This window comes from Solea senegalensis, linkage group LG1, assembly GCF_019176455.1.
Source record: "Solea senegalensis isolate Sse05_10M linkage group LG1, IFAPA_SoseM_1, whole genome shotgun sequence".
In the NCBI taxonomy this organism is placed as follows: domain Eukaryota; kingdom Metazoa; phylum Chordata; class Actinopteri; order Pleuronectiformes; family Soleidae; genus Solea; species Solea senegalensis.
In genome coordinates, this window is record NC_058021.1 from 26,989,613 (window position 1) to 27,004,351 (window position 14,739).

The 14,739-nt window shown below is 41.7% G+C and overlaps 1 protein-coding gene across 2 annotated transcripts in view; it reads right to left on the reverse strand.

Moving 5' to 3' along the window:
• Positions 1-46: 46 nt before the first annotated feature.
• The window catches only part of LOC122770741 (dnaJ homolog subfamily C member 13), a 29,472-nt gene continuing 14,779 nt past the window's right edge, over positions 47-14,739 (reverse strand). Inside the window, exons 13-57 of one of the 2 annotated variants that reach the window (XM_044027834.1) lie at positions 14,535-14,634; positions 14,327-14,434; positions 14,060-14,215; positions 13,899-13,955; positions 12,820-12,941; positions 12,547-12,622; positions 12,312-12,407; positions 12,079-12,219; positions 11,262-11,279; positions 10,324-10,406; positions 10,059-10,212; positions 9,836-9,939; positions 9,577-9,736; positions 9,424-9,486; positions 9,233-9,334; positions 9,038-9,142; positions 8,626-8,828; positions 8,449-8,533; positions 8,204-8,358; positions 8,070-8,115; positions 7,836-7,990; positions 7,552-7,753; positions 7,345-7,460; positions 7,137-7,215; positions 6,903-7,038; positions 6,606-6,790; positions 6,452-6,526; positions 6,233-6,352; positions 5,237-5,632; positions 5,039-5,152; positions 4,765-4,881; positions 4,442-4,619; positions 4,264-4,355; positions 4,078-4,177; positions 3,894-3,968; positions 3,696-3,808; positions 3,443-3,612; positions 3,284-3,326; positions 3,026-3,199; positions 2,758-2,937; positions 2,492-2,632; positions 2,259-2,402; positions 2,063-2,162; positions 1,733-1,837; positions 1,118-1,178 (exon numbers count right to left, since the gene is read on the reverse strand). In XM_044027834.1, the coding sequence (XP_043883769.1) occupies positions 1,782-1,837; positions 2,063-2,162; positions 2,259-2,402; positions 2,492-2,632; positions 2,758-2,937; positions 3,026-3,199; positions 3,284-3,326; positions 3,443-3,612; positions 3,696-3,808; positions 3,894-3,968; positions 4,078-4,177; positions 4,264-4,355; positions 4,442-4,619; positions 4,765-4,881; positions 5,039-5,152; positions 5,237-5,632; positions 6,233-6,352; positions 6,452-6,526; positions 6,606-6,790; positions 6,903-7,038; positions 7,137-7,215; positions 7,345-7,460; positions 7,552-7,753; positions 7,836-7,990; positions 8,070-8,115; positions 8,204-8,358; positions 8,449-8,533; positions 8,626-8,828; positions 9,038-9,142; positions 9,233-9,334; positions 9,424-9,486; positions 9,577-9,736; positions 9,836-9,939; positions 10,059-10,212; positions 10,324-10,406; positions 11,262-11,279; positions 12,079-12,219; positions 12,312-12,407; positions 12,547-12,622; positions 12,820-12,941; positions 13,899-13,955; positions 14,060-14,215; positions 14,327-14,434; positions 14,535-14,634 (5,395 nt within the window). In that variant the 3' untranslated portion in view covers positions 1,118-1,178; positions 1,733-1,781. Of the gene's footprint in view, positions 1,179-1,732; positions 1,838-2,062; positions 2,163-2,258; positions 2,403-2,491; positions 2,633-2,757; positions 2,938-3,025; positions 3,200-3,283; positions 3,327-3,442; positions 3,613-3,695; positions 3,809-3,893; positions 3,969-4,077; positions 4,178-4,263; positions 4,356-4,441; positions 4,620-4,764; positions 4,882-5,038; positions 5,153-5,236; positions 5,633-6,232; positions 6,353-6,451; positions 6,527-6,605; positions 6,791-6,902; positions 7,039-7,136; positions 7,216-7,344; positions 7,461-7,551; positions 7,754-7,835; positions 7,991-8,069; positions 8,116-8,203; positions 8,359-8,448; positions 8,534-8,625; positions 8,829-9,037; positions 9,143-9,232; positions 9,335-9,423; positions 9,487-9,576; positions 9,737-9,835; positions 9,940-10,058; positions 10,213-10,323; positions 10,407-11,261; positions 11,280-12,078; positions 12,220-12,311; positions 12,408-12,546; positions 12,623-12,819; positions 12,942-13,898; positions 13,956-14,059; positions 14,216-14,326; positions 14,435-14,534; positions 14,635-14,739 lie in introns of both variants that reach the window. The other variant, XM_044027826.1, reaches the window with a different exon arrangement.

Genomic DNA, 14,739 nt, shown 5'->3' on the forward strand with positions numbered 1-14,739 from the left:
CATTTCGACACAGCTCACACGCTTCATGAGTTCAACAACACAGATGTAAATTCAAAAGAACAACACTGTGGGTTCCCTTTTATTCTTAAAATTTTATGTACAAGTGCGACCGATTTATTTTTTTTTAATGTACATTCAATATAGAAAGTTTATATACGTAATATTACATTTAACATTTCACAAATTGCACTAGTCTTTCACATAGATTCATAATCAAGAGTCAACATCATTCGTCACATCTTAGCAGAAGCTCATTTCCGGTGGTTATTATTCTTTATAAATATTCTAGTGCTTTTTGCATTCTGGGGGGAGAAGTAGAATCACTGTAAAAATGTGAGGCAGGTGGGGCAGCCTTCAAAGAGAAAGCAGAATTAAGTATTTAAGATCAGAGGAATAAGAGGCTGAACATTTCGGGAGCAGATCAGTCAAATCTTGAAAGAGGGGGTAAAAGAAAAACCTGACCAAACCAGGCAGGAGAACAGCATTAGTCTGAAGGCTCCAGTGGCATCTGTTTTATGGTGCTTTAATTTAACATTTTCCTTTTCCGAATAGGAATTAATTACATCAACAAATATTAATGGAGGAGGTGGCAAGATCCTCTGCACAGATGCATCTCACACAAGGCCAGCCTTTCACGTAGATGGGAAATGGAGATAAGTTTAGCCAATCAGGAAATGACGAAAATGAATAGGAAAGTGGAGAAGAGAAAGGTTGCCAATAATAACCCTCAGTCTTTTCATGGAGGAAAAAAAAACAAAGACAAAAAATCTAGAGTAAAAAATATATTCATACAAAAAGTAAACTCTTCTGTGTCATTGGAAACAAGAAAAGTAGCACAGAAACAAAAATGTGGTCATCTGTTAAAACAATTTCTAAGTGTTTATGAATACTTGAGTGCCATTTGTACAGAGGGGAGGAGAGTGATCCTGGAGGAGGTGTCGCAGAGGCGGCGCACTCTCCTCCATCTTTCTCTCTCTCTCCATCCCCTCGTCTGGGGAGCTGAGCAGTCCTTCTCTGAGCTGCAGCTGTGAAGCTGCGAGGCACCCTGGGTGCCTGAGCGTGACCATGTTTGTGTGTTCTTCAGCCCTGGTCTCCGATGACGTTGTCCACAGGCGGAGGGACGCTGGACATTACCGTGGTGCCAGTTCCTGCTGTAAGGTAACCTGCTACTCCTGGACCTGCAGATGAGACAATGGCAGATTAGATTCGGAGCAGGGCTGATGTGTGAGGATATTTAAAACATTAATGGTCAGCGACAATGACGCACAGAACTACAAAGACATCGACTACTGCAGTGATTCCCAAAGACAGATGTGTCACTGGGAGAAATTTTGCAAACTTCTAGTTACGACGCACAAAATGAAATTCTAATAGATGAGTTGCATGAATGTGTAAGTGAATGGCAATACTGCAGTGTACCACTAGTAAAGCACAAGACCATTTAAACCCAATGTAGACAATACTTTTTTTTATTGCCCACAGAGGGCAGGAAACCCAGAAGCCTTTCCAAAATATCACATGGGGCAGTAAAGACATCATGCGAGAGATTCAAGGGCATTGTTGTCCACCAAATGTTCAAGTTTCAAGTGAGACTGAAAAAATGGTGGTTGAGGTACGTATGACACTTATCAGCATTACAAAGATGGAGGGGTGGAAAATGGAGCGTTAAGTGATAGTTGCAGATGGCAGTTAAGAGGAAGGGATTAGTGTTAGGAGTGAGGACAAAGACTACCTGCATCAGAGCAATAAAGAGGAGGGCTGTGAAGGCCCAGCTCAGAAGTCTAGAGCCCACCTCGCAGTGGGCTGCTGGCAGCCAGGAGAGAAGGAGTGGAAACCCCTGAGAAGGATATATGAAGGACAACAAGGCAGGGAAAGGACAGAGCCAGGAAGTTAGAGAGAAGAAGGATCGCTGGGTTTGAGTACAAGTGAGGAGTCAGCCACGAGGTTTATAGGATAAAGCAAAGCAATCAGATTCGACAACAGCAGCACAGAGACAGACACTTAAGACTGACTTAGAAAGACATTAAGAAAATGGCAGGTTAAGTTCATGAGATGGCTTTACCTGTCAGGTAGCCTGCAGTCTGAGACTCTGAGATGAAAAGATCATGTTTCTGGTCTTTGAAGGCACTCCATACCGAGGACTTCGCAAGAATTTCATTCACCTGCAAAGCAGTGATTGGAGCAAGAGTTATTAGGAGACAAATTACTGAATAGACAACAGCAATAATTATCCAAAGATTTGATTGATGATATTTTACCTGTTCGCCGTACTGCAGACTGCGAGTCATGGACTTAAGGGCCTTTACTATCTGGGCCTTGGTAGCTGAAGGGTTGTCTAAAGTCTCCAGACCGATTCCTTCCAGTAACTTCAGAAGGTATGGAACCAGCTCCACTCTGAGAGCCTGTTTGGTTTGTTAATAACATGTAGTATATTTAGGCTACACACTCTTAAAAAGGATAAAACAAAAAAACTATAATGGTGAGGTTTTACCTGAGCAACCAGTTCTGTCTGCTCTTTCTGGAACATGCGGTTTAGGGCTTCACAAGCTAATCCAGCCATGTCTGCCCGAGCCTTCATCCCAGACATGAGGGGGCCGATGGTCTCCAGAGCAGCCATGGAGCGCACACACAGCTACACACAACATGACAGCTTGAGTCAATGCATCATCTTGTACAGAAGGCAACGTCTACACAAAGTAAATCAATCAGTGCTGTGTAGAGAACTGTAAATTAAAGTGAAGTTAGTAAACTCTCTACCTCATTGTCTGACAGCACGTGGATGAGGCGGATGGCACTCTTGGGAATGGCGTTATTCTTGTGGTTGAGTGCTGCCAGGATGCGAGGCAGGTGACCCAGAGGAGGAACCTGGTCAGCCAGCTGGCTCTGCGTGCTGAAGAGACACACTGCTGCCGTAGTAACGGTCTCCAGTGCCTCCCCCTGCAGGACAGCACAGATCAGTCAGTAAAGGAAGCCATGAGAAAAAAGAGAAAGATAAAGTTTTTTTCTCTCAATAAAGCAAGCTCACATTGGGATTGTTCTTCTCCAGCAACTCAGTGAGAGTCTCCAGGAGAGAAACCAGGAACTCCCGAGGTTTGCGAAGCACCCAGCCTGGCTGGGCGATGAAGATTCGCAGGAAGACACCACCAACTTCGAGCTCACCCTGTCCTGCTCCACAAGCCATGGTGAAATCCTCTGGTAACTGAACACACAAGCCGAGGAATTATTGTTACTTCAAGTCACACAGGTATTCAGCTTTATTGCAACAATATATTATTTCACCTACTTTCCAGTTCACATCAGGATTATCCTTCTGTTGTTTAAAGTGCCTGAAAAATATTTAAAATGGCATTGGGAATCTTATAAGCAACAGCTCCTCATAATTTTATATAAATTCTCAAGTAGCCATCAAGGAAATCAAGTGTCATCAAATTATTTGTCATACTCGAGCATCATCTCCCGGACTGTTGTGGACACTTTCTCCCTTGAGTTGTCATTCCAGATGAGTTCAGGGTTTTCATGTGTTCCCTCAAATATGTGCACTGCTGCCTCTGCGTTGTCTCGCATGGCGTCCATGAACACACCAGGCAGGAAACGCATCAGAGTCAAACGCACCTGGCAGAGCATCATTAAATATAGAGAAGTTATTACATTTATTTAATTGATTTATATTTTTAAATGTGTGTATATAATCTGACCTTTGGTCCAACCAGCTTGTCTGAGGTCATTTTGGAGAAGAGCTCTGCGGTCTGTGTGCGGACCTGGGGATGTGTGCAGTTACAGAAGAGGTCCAGCAAGTATATCAGGGCACCTGAGGACATACAGTTGAACATTACCATCGTAGCTGTGGGGATTCACATAAGTATGAAGCACTCGACAGGAAAACACAGAATTACCTTTGGCCATAGCCTCTTTGACTATCTTTGTGTTTGAAGTCAGTGCATAAAGGGTTTCCAGAACAATCTGCCTGCCTAAATAAAGTAGAAGAAGAATTTTAGTCAAAAAAAGCACTAATTAAGTGTAGAGAAAGATGAAATCCAAACTATAAAACAGGGAGAATTTTTTTTGTCTTTTTCTTACTGGAGGGTAACGAGTGTAGCAGCAACAGAAGGTTGGACAAAACGAGAGATTCGGCAATGTTGCTCACACATTCTTGGTTTGATGTCACTGTATTCACAACCTGCAGAGGAAAGCAATATCATCAAATATAGTGATTTGAGTACGCAAAGCTTTTTTAGAGACACAGTAATGACCGTTTCCCTGTACCTCCAAAACCAGCTGTTGCACTCTACCAGCTCCATGAACCCGCAACAACGAGAAAAGCAGCTTGAAATGACCAATGCACTCCGACTCTGAGCCTGTAATCAGACAGAGATGCAGTTCATGTTAAGAGAAGAAACATGTCCCATAAATCTACATTTTAACATGATGTGTAATTTCTCACCAGGGTTGTTCTTGATGACATTTCGTAGAGCCTCTAAAGCCATCTCGGCAAAACGGAGCCTCTCAGCGTGCTGCTGGGACTCCACCTTGTTACTCTGACTCATGGCCAATAAAGTGTGGAGGTACTGGGCCTGGGATCCCACGTAGTCCAGTAAACTGGCTGCAAATGCTTTGGGATACTAAAACGGAGGTCGTAAAACACAATGTTACAGCATCGCAAAAGTGTGTTTCGTAAATAAAAACCCACTGTATGATGAAAATGGTTGTTAAAAAGGGAATTCACACTGGTCATGATTTGTTTCATGTATCAATCAGTCTACTCACCTCAAGTGGAAAAGATGGCTGCTCATTGTAGACCCGCACAAAGATCTCCCCAACTATCAGCTCTTTGCTGTGATCACTAAACACAAATTCTGCACCAAAGCTTTCATCGTTTTCACCCTGTAGAAAGACAACAGAGAGGATACATGGATATATAGTAATAATAGTAATAATAATAATAATAATAATGATACTAATTATAGCTAAATTCAGACTCCATAAAGACCAGTTTCACCAGTCCATCTATTTCTATTGAAACATTAGCCTTTCTTATTACCCTCTTGATGTTTCCCTCCTGCTGAACCTCCAGGAACTCCATCAATTCGGCTCGTGTTCCATTGTTCCAGATCAGGTAAGGGTTTTCTGAGTTACTATTTAGCAGCTTCAGGACCTAAATGGAAAACAAAAAATATAGAAGCCTCTCCTTTTTCTCTCTCTGTGTGAATAAATGCTTCATATCGTCTGTTTCACTGACCTCAGCAGGAGACCCTGTTCCCAGCTTCCTTGAGATGTACGGCGTTAACATGGCTGCTAAGCTCTTACGGATGGTGGGGTTCTCAGGAGGTGTGCCGTCGATGCCATTGGTCTCTGAAACTGGATTGTTACCCTCTGGATTATGTGGAGTTGGGGAGTAGCCTGCCAAGCGGCTGAGAGCTACCAGGCTGAGCTTGGCCAAGCTGTTTGCAACCTCCTGCTGGTTTGTGTCCTGGCTGGCCTGCACGCCGCTCTCCTCCAGAGTGTAGTCGTAGTTGAAGAGGTTCACCAGTAGGTGCCAAAGCACACCAGCGTGGTACAGATGGGTCTGGAGGAAGAAATCCACTGCGAAGGAGCTAACGCACGTTACACACAGCGCTGCAGTCTTTGGGAGACCCTGAGAAAAGGAGAAAGGAGGACACATGAATCACTGCAGACATGAAAAAAAAGCCTCACATCTAAGACACTACTACCAGTATTTTAACTTGTAGTATTATTTTACCAAAACCTGACCCACATAAACACACCAGGTCTGAAAGATGCTAAAAAAGCGTTTTCACAAAAAGCTGTATTAATAAAAGAGTGGAAGGTCTTGCAGTCATGTTCACGAGTGAGGGGAAAAATGGAGCACGAAACAGAAAGTCAGATTGAGACGGCGTCTGCAGTAATGTGGATGCAATACCAGTCTGCTGCAATGAAGAAAGAGCTGAACCAGAGGGCGAAGATATTAATTTGCTGGTGGACAAGCGGCCAAAATTAGTTTTCTCTGGAGGGTGGAATGGCTTGAGGAAAGAAACTGTTATAAGTCTAACAGTATGCAATTTTATTGACCTATATCATCTTACTGAGGGCAAACAGCCGATGGCTGAGAGAGAACCTTCCAACATCTATGGTACATCCATCTTAGACAGTGAAAGGAGATCTGGCTTGCTTTCTCAATAAAGAAACAATAGAACACTGGGAAGACAGAGGTAAACAATAGATGAAAAACTCTCACCTTTCCATAGAATAAGATATGACAAAGGTCCCTGATGATATTCGGCTGTTCGATGATCTTTTCCCTGCATTCCTCAAATTGCGCTGCGACACTGTAGCACTTGCAGATGTGCCCGCACACCTGTGTCACATTCACAATGAAACAGAAATGATAAGAGAGGGCACAATCCTGATCTACAGAGAGAGGCAACTGCATGTGCATAAAGACCCGGGCTTTTACCTGCACAGCCATGTCATCGGGTTTACTGGATGCAGTTAATACACCAACACATCGAGAAAGAGCCTCCAACAACACCTGATTAAATGCAAACAATTTAGTCAAGTACTTAGAAAGCTATGATGTTTAATTTTTTTTTCTTAATATGCAGTTTTACCTCAATGCCATTCTCGCGGCGCAACTCCTCTGCATTTAGAGCAGAGCAGTTGACCGTGTGAAAGGCCAGTTCAGCAGCAGCAGGGAGGAGAGGCGAGGTTTTAGAGAACAGCTGATCATCTGCCGTCTCCATTGTGATTGTTTTGATGAGCATGGGGTAACCAGCATATTTGTAGGGTTCCAGTTCTGTAATAAAGACAACGCATTTGGTCAGAGGGAAACAAATGAATGCATTTCTTTTCAGCTAAACAGTTCATTTAAGATGAATAAGTAGAAAGAGCAAAACCAGACGTTATACCTTGTTTGTGTCGGTTGAACAGGATGCTCTGGGTTTTGAGGATGAGGATTATGTTTTCTGGGTCGGGCCCATCCAGGATTCGGGCAGATTTTGTGCAGAGAAACTCATAGGCTTTGTTGACTTTCTCAAAGGTGTCCTGAAAAAACAACGGGTGGAAAACAAATATGAGGTTAAACTTAGTACTTTGTTGCTGTAAATGCAGTAAATAAATAGTACATAGACTACAATACACACCCTGCCCTCTGGGTTCTTGTCAGGATGGTACTTCTGAGCCAGTCTGAAGTAAGCTTTCCTGATTTTACTTTCCTCGTGCCTGAAACAATAACCTCAATGACTCAAACATAAACATTTAAAGAAGGATCCATCGTATATTGTACAAAATGTTACTGTCCAACATTACATTTCAAAATGCTGAAAAAAGAAAAGAAAAAAGGTCACTCACTGCCCCTGTCCTTTGGGGAGGTTCAGGACTTCATACGCATCATCTACAGACATAGAAGGAGGTTTCTTTTCCACTTCTCTCTTCCAGGCTTCAAGAGTGTCTTTCAGCAGTTTCACCTGTATATACAACAGGTATTATATTAAAAGAATGTTTCAAAGAAGAGAGCATGAGCTGTACTATATAAAGAGGTAAAAAAAAGGGACATACAGCATCTCGAATAGGCCAATTGGGGAATCGGATGGTGTCGCACAGATGTCTGAGGTAGTAGATGTTGCAGAAGAGCTCATTGTCCAGCTGAGGGAAGCTGATCACGGGAATGGGACAGTACTGGTAGAGGGCCCGTGTGTTGCTCTGCAGCCTGGGGCTGAAATCAGCTATGTGGGCTGCAATCTTCTCAATCATCATGCGCCTTAAAAGAGATCAAACACAGTATGAAAATTCCCTGCCTTTTAGAGTGGACTATTTTAACAAGACAGAAACTAAATGTTTACCTCATCTCGCTGCTCCAAATGGCCTCAGGTGTATCAAACTCTCCAAGGAATATCTCAGAGAAGCGCTCAGCCTCGTAGTTCTCAAGGTAACACACCATTGCCTCCGGCAGAACCGGTCCCAGGATACTACGCTGCACAATGTCCTGACCCTTAGACTGCGGAAAAGGAAACTGATAAGAAACAATCCATTTGTTTAAAACTGTAAGAATCTGAGACTAAAATAAACCAATTTACCTCCTCCGATCTAAAGGCTTGTTTTAGATGGGTGTACTTCAGGAACCTAAAATCACAAGAATTTAACAGTGTCACTATTGTGGTTGTTCTAAACAGTAGTAAATATCAATTAAGTTTGTCAGAATTGTGTTCACCTTGCTACAGGAAGCACATTGGAGCCTGTGTACATCATGACGAAGAAGAAGATTCCACATAAATAGAGACGCTGCAGATTGGGGTTGTCTTGCATCACCAGGTACAGTACATTGGCAACTTTCTCTACCAGGATGGGGTCAAAAGTCAACAGCAGCTGGAGAAGACAAGGAAAAGACCATGGTGACGATGTTATTGAACCTTTTTGATTGAAACAATATATAGTAGACTCAATGTGTGTAATTACCTGGACAATATGTGGTAGACAGGCATTGTCACTAATCAATCTCTTGATTTTAGGTAAAGGACGGATAATGGCATTATCTTGGTCCCTGAGTAGAAAGGAAATAAATAAAAAATGGGTGAAATGTGTCAGATAACAGATGCACAAACACAACTTGAAACATTCTGTAAGGTCCCAAACCTGCTGGGGTAGTAGGAGCACATGGTAATGAGCATGTTGAGGATGAGTGTGGACAGATCGGTCTCATTCATAACTGCTTGTCCTGTGGCCAAGAGGCACCATTTCAGCTGAGGAATGGCCTGCAGGGGGCGCCACCCATCCATGCCCTGAGCCCAGCAGCGTGTCTTTGCCGTCAGGACGCCTTGGCTCCAAAACTCCTGCATCTGTAATGCAACAAAAAAATAATGCAAGTATGAAAAACACACAGTAAAATAAACAACAACTGCAAGACACATACAAAATAAAACAGAAAATACATGGGTAATACAATGATTGTTTTGGAAATATTCCTATACGATACTGCATTAGATATTGATAAGTTGTTAACTGGGTTTCGGTTGATTCTTCAGTAAAAGCAGGTAAGATTACATACCTCCTCAAAACTAAAAGGTCCTCTTCTTTCCTTGTCTGCGTTACCAAAGTACCACTCTTTCTCGCTCTCTCTCTTCATGTCCGGTGAAGCCTCGATCACATTACTCTGCAGAAAAGAACAATTCTCTATTTCACACTCTGCACAGATTAATTACATAAAACATAAAGAAAAAACAAACGGATGTGATGTTTTTACCTGTAGGGGCACAGTAGCTCTGCTGGTGTGTAGATGAGCCAAAGTCAACAGGTCCACCAAGATTCGCACGCCATTCGAGTCCATCACCTCCTTCACATTTTTCTGCACAATAAAAATGCAATTACAATATGAGAAAAACAAAAAGCACACATGTTTGAACAGTGAACATACAATGCCACGTGTTAACTCACTTTGTTGAGAATCAGTTTGTTGAGGAAGACAATGAGTCGGTCTCTCTCCAGTTTGTCTGTACACTGTAACCACAGAGGTGGGTTTTTTTAAATGTCAGCATTAAGAACTGTTGCCATGTAAACACTTGGTCGAGACGTTTTTGGTATACTTACTCGGTCCAACATGCCCACAATGAATTTTGTATCCGTGAATGGGCCAATTTCCTCGTAACACTTGCCATAGACGATGGCGAGAGCCTGCAGGCACAGGCACTTCATCGCAACTTTGGGTGTGAGCAGAAAGCGGTGGTAGAGCTCGTTGAAGAACTCGTATCTAGGAGAAGAGAAATAAAAACATAAAAGAATATGTTGGGGTTGAGATTATATTGATAATATTAGTGCAGTCTGCTTTGCTGTCGTCTTTTCAACTTACGATCTCTTGATGGCATTCGATTCTTCATTTTCGTCCTCCTCGAGCAGCAGACGCAGATAATAATCCCCAATCTTTATCTCATCTGAAAGGCACTCATACCTCACCTGCAAACAATCATTAGAACCCTCTATTTATTATTTAGATTGTATCACAATGTAGTGGTCCAAGACATGACCAGCATATGGGAATTAAAAAGTGCGACATACTCGAGCTGAGCACAAACCTCAAACTCCTGGTGGTTCCAGGAGATGACGGTGGCACTGCCCAGCTCACGGTCCACGTTGAAGGCGCGCATCTCCCCCTCAAGAGCGTCCCGCAGCTCCTCCCTTGTCTTTAGGTTCCAGATGAGGTTGGACCGAGCGTGGTCCACCTGGAATCTTGAGATCAGACCCAAAAAAGCTAAGATAGTAACTAAAAACAATGAAATAAAAGCAATCCCTATGCACACACAGGGATTCCCATAGCTGCCTCGATGAGGCAAGTTATACCTGTAGTAGAAAAGCTCCCAGTTGGATTCAATCTTTATTCTCTGACGTCTTTTCCTCAAGATGACAGGCTTTTGGTTTGGGTTCTGACAACAAATGAAAACACACAAAACATTAACGTTCCACATCCCTTTCTCATTGTTTATAGCATTTGATATGTGTTATTTTTCAGCTGATAACAATAAGAGAGTTTATTAGTTCAAAGGGTTGACAACATGAGAAGCATTTTACACAGACGAAAACACCACAAATAAATGGCACCAGTGTGGGAAGAAATGGAACAAAAATGTTTTTGAGAACGGACAAAGTCTGATATTAGAACAATGGAAAAAATTAACACAACATGTAAAAACCATGTCAATAATACACCAACAGAGAAAAAAGGTTTATGAAACACAAAAACCAAGATGGAATCCCAGATTGTGTGTGTTTTGCAATTCCTCCTGGGGGAGCCAAGTCTTTTAAATGAGCTTTATCTGTTTTTTCAAATTAAAAACATTAGTGTTACCATTTGCTACACTGGCTTAAGTTACACATAACTAATTTCTTGCAGTTGCAGATTTTCTTTCTTCCTAACCAAAGAGCAAAAACTATAATCCAAAAAATATAAATCTAATACATGATTGAAAAATTATGTGGGCAAACTATGCAAAAGGTTTGCCATTTACGGCAGTTATAGTCTCAAACTAACTGAGGCCAACTGGTAACTTCAACATGTCTGTTATTGACAGTAGGCCAAGAAAAAACAAGTAAATCTAGGCTCTACTGTGCAATACATTCATTTATCATAACATGTTTCCAGACATGTAAGGAAAGTCATCATCACCGGCTGAAAACCACACTCAATATGCCACAGGAGAATGAAAAAAAAATGTTTTGGTCTGGAGAAAGAATAATGGAAAGAAAAGACAGCATGGATCCCATTGGTCAGTCCTACTTACCAGGTTATTTCTGTCCTGCTGCATTGTTTGACAGCAGTGAAACCACAAAGGGGAGGGGAGGGCAGAGACAACACAGAGAGATTATTGTTCTTCAGATCAAACAGAGATGAATCACAACAGGGTCACAGGTCACTGGACTATTCATATTGTGACGCTGACATAAATCTGTCACTAAATCAGATTTATTAGCTAAAAATCTAATGGATTAATTTCAAAAAAACTATTTAGGAAATTGCCATCACCGCATTAACAATGTGTGCAGCAAATGTAAAGTAACAGCTTAGGAAATATTCAGTGAATGCAAGCCAATCAAAACACAAGTTGATCAGCTTCTGCCATTTGGAGCAATTCAACAAAATTGAGAAGAAGAAGAGAGACCAATGACATTCAGGAGAAAAAGCTTTGACTTGAAGCTTTATTTGAAGGGAGAATTGATTCTGAAAAGCCACAGAGCAGGTGAAGATTAAACCACATAGGTTTGAATATGTTGCTGAATATCTACATGTGCTATTTGAATAGTAAATATGCAAGACAAAAAAGAAAATGGGAACATTATTTTATCTTGGCGTGTAAGAGCTCCACAAGGTCAGGCAGCATCTGCTCTGGCAGCTCTTTCCAAGCAAAGTGCAAAACAGCCACAGCTGAATAAGGTACTTTATTGAGGCTCGTCTCTGGATTCCGCAGGACCGTTCAGCATCAGCAGAAAGAGCAACAGCTGGAGATACCAGGGCAGCAGCAGCAACAGCAACAGCAACAATAGCAGAAGCATTGACTTATCAGCTCTTTAGTCCATATGCAAAAGAAAATAAAAGCTCACCTCCTTCTGTGCTATTCCCATCTTATCTCTCCAGTGCATGAGCACGACATCAGCTTTCTCCTTGGCAAACTTTTCCACCTCTTTAGCTGCTTTGCCCGCGATCCGCTGCCAGTCAGGCACTTTGTTTCGGTTTAGCTGGTCCTGTGGAAAGGAAATGAGAAGCAAGAATTACGTTGAATGAAAGGACTATTCTTGTTGGAGGGCTTCTTGTTCCATCTACACAGAATTTATACCGTGGCGATTTTCAAGTTGTCCCGGATGTGCATTCTGTCCACATCTTTCTCTGGGACTGGGTCTGGACTTTCCAGGTAAGCCAGCAGACCTGTTGGCTAACAGCACAACGCACAGAGACACAAGTGAAATGGCTACAAATATAAACAAGGCGTGTCTAAGCAGACAGGAATAGCACCGTATTTTTGTCTGTACCACCATCATCAAACCTATTAATTTGAACATTTGAAGACCTACCAGTATTCTTTTCAGGAGGTTAATGGCAACGGGGTTTTCTGCTGTCCACAGTCCCACCAGGTGACGACTCAGTTGTCTGGTGAAGAAACATCTGTGGTGAGTCGCTGAGCATTTGTGTTATTTGACAGAGAATGCCTTCCTGTGAATTTACTGTAACAACTTTAACTTCTTTTGTTAAACATAATGAATATTTCTAAAGATTAGGAAGAGTATTTCAAATCCAATCAGCTCAAGAACTGTGTCTGTCTAAGTGAGTTAATATAGAGGGTGGACCTGTTGGTGAGCATCCTCTGATCAGCGCTGATGGTGAACAAGGACGTGTGTAGGTGCCTTGGAAGAGCACCTTCACTTAAGGCCAGCTCCTGCATCTTGGTAGCTATTTCCTTGTCTCCCTCCTATAAGAAAATGCAGATGTATTATTCATTATCAATTAATCACAAAGCAGGAACAGTAATGAGACTGGAGTTAGGCAATATTGTAAAATTTGCCAACCACCCACTGTAGAGTAGGTGTACGTGTGGGCGATTTATTTACAGCTGATCTTCTTTCTACTAACAGGTAAAATAAGAAAAAAGTGCCTGTTTACAGATAACAGCATCTGTTATCAACCAAAAGAGGTGGTTATACAATGATGGCGACACTTTTTTTCTTTTTATGCATTTCCCACATAGTCATAACCAACCATTTCAAAAACTATTTTAGAGTCTGTGCTTGGTACAGTATGATATTGAGGTTGTTGTTGTTGTTGTTTTTTTCCTTTTTCTGGGAAATAATTCTCTGCATTTACCCCATCCTAGAATTAGGAGCAGTGGGCAGCCACACTGAGCAGTGGCCAAGGAGCAATTGGGGTTGGGTACCCTTTTGACCTGGTGGAGACTTGAACCAGCGACCGTCCAGTCACAAGCCAAGTTCTCTTTCCACTTGGCCATGGGCTGTCCATCGTGGATCATTTTGGGATTCCTATTTTTCTTTTCCTCACATCCAATCCGGTGATTCTGACAAGAATTTAACCGATACTATTGATTTCAGGTCAATAGTATCGTATTGGTTCATCCATAGTTTTTACCCAGTATGAATTTTCAGATTTGTCCAACGACACTGTGGTCAAGTAAATTGGCCAAGTAAATTACTGACAGAGACAAAGAGAGTGAGCAGACAGTGAAGGGATAAGTGAATGAATATATAGTATAATATACAATATATAATTCCTTCTAAGATACTGTTTGGTTATGGTTATTAATAATGCCATCACATGGAGAAGAGTAAAATGACAAACATAACCCAAAAAATGTCCCTCCAATTACTGAACCCTAATAAGTACTGTAGCATACCTAACTCAGGGAAAGACTTACCTCAATAATGGCCTTCATAACCAGCCCAGCTCCCTTCACTATGGCCATAGAAGGATGCTACAGAAAAGAACAACATAATTGAGTGCACAAGTATCACACAGATTATATAAGATCATCACTATCATGATTAGTTTTATTTAACCGTATGTGGTGTCAGCCACCTGGAAGAGTTTGAACAAGGTGCGTCCATTTGATGCAACCATTTCAAGCAGCATGTCAAACTGCTGCCCCTCAGTGGTTTCACTGTAGGGGGCGCAGAGGGCAAACGTTAGGAAGTCCAGTAAGGAGCTGATGACCAAAGCTCCCGTTCCATGGTCCTGGAAAAAGAAAACACGAGAATTGCCGGGTCAAACTGATGAAATAAAACTTTTAAAAAGACTTCATTCCTAATTATTAGTCGATGTTGAGACAAGAGGAAGAACATGTACCACATTAGTGATGAATTTTTCAAGGAGGTTTTCCAGGAACTTTTTAGACGACAGCAGAGAGGCCTTGTTCAGCTGCTCCTGCCTCAAGTCATAATCATCATGCATCGGCTGCAAGACAAGATGGAAAAAAAGGCAGGAACTAATTCAATCAAATTTTATTTGATTTATTTGTCTGTAAAAATGTGTTGAAATATTTCATAATACTTACACACATAAGGGCACAGAGCATGTCTATAGCAGCATGTGTCACACTATTGTTGTTCCTTTTTAAAGCTTTTACCGTCTTCACTCCCAACTTTTCCCTAAACCTAGAATACAAAAACATGCATTCACATTTTTAGTAAAAATAAGACAGAATAATAAAACTACAAATACTGAATTATTTAATGAGTTCTGGGAGTGGATACACAAAG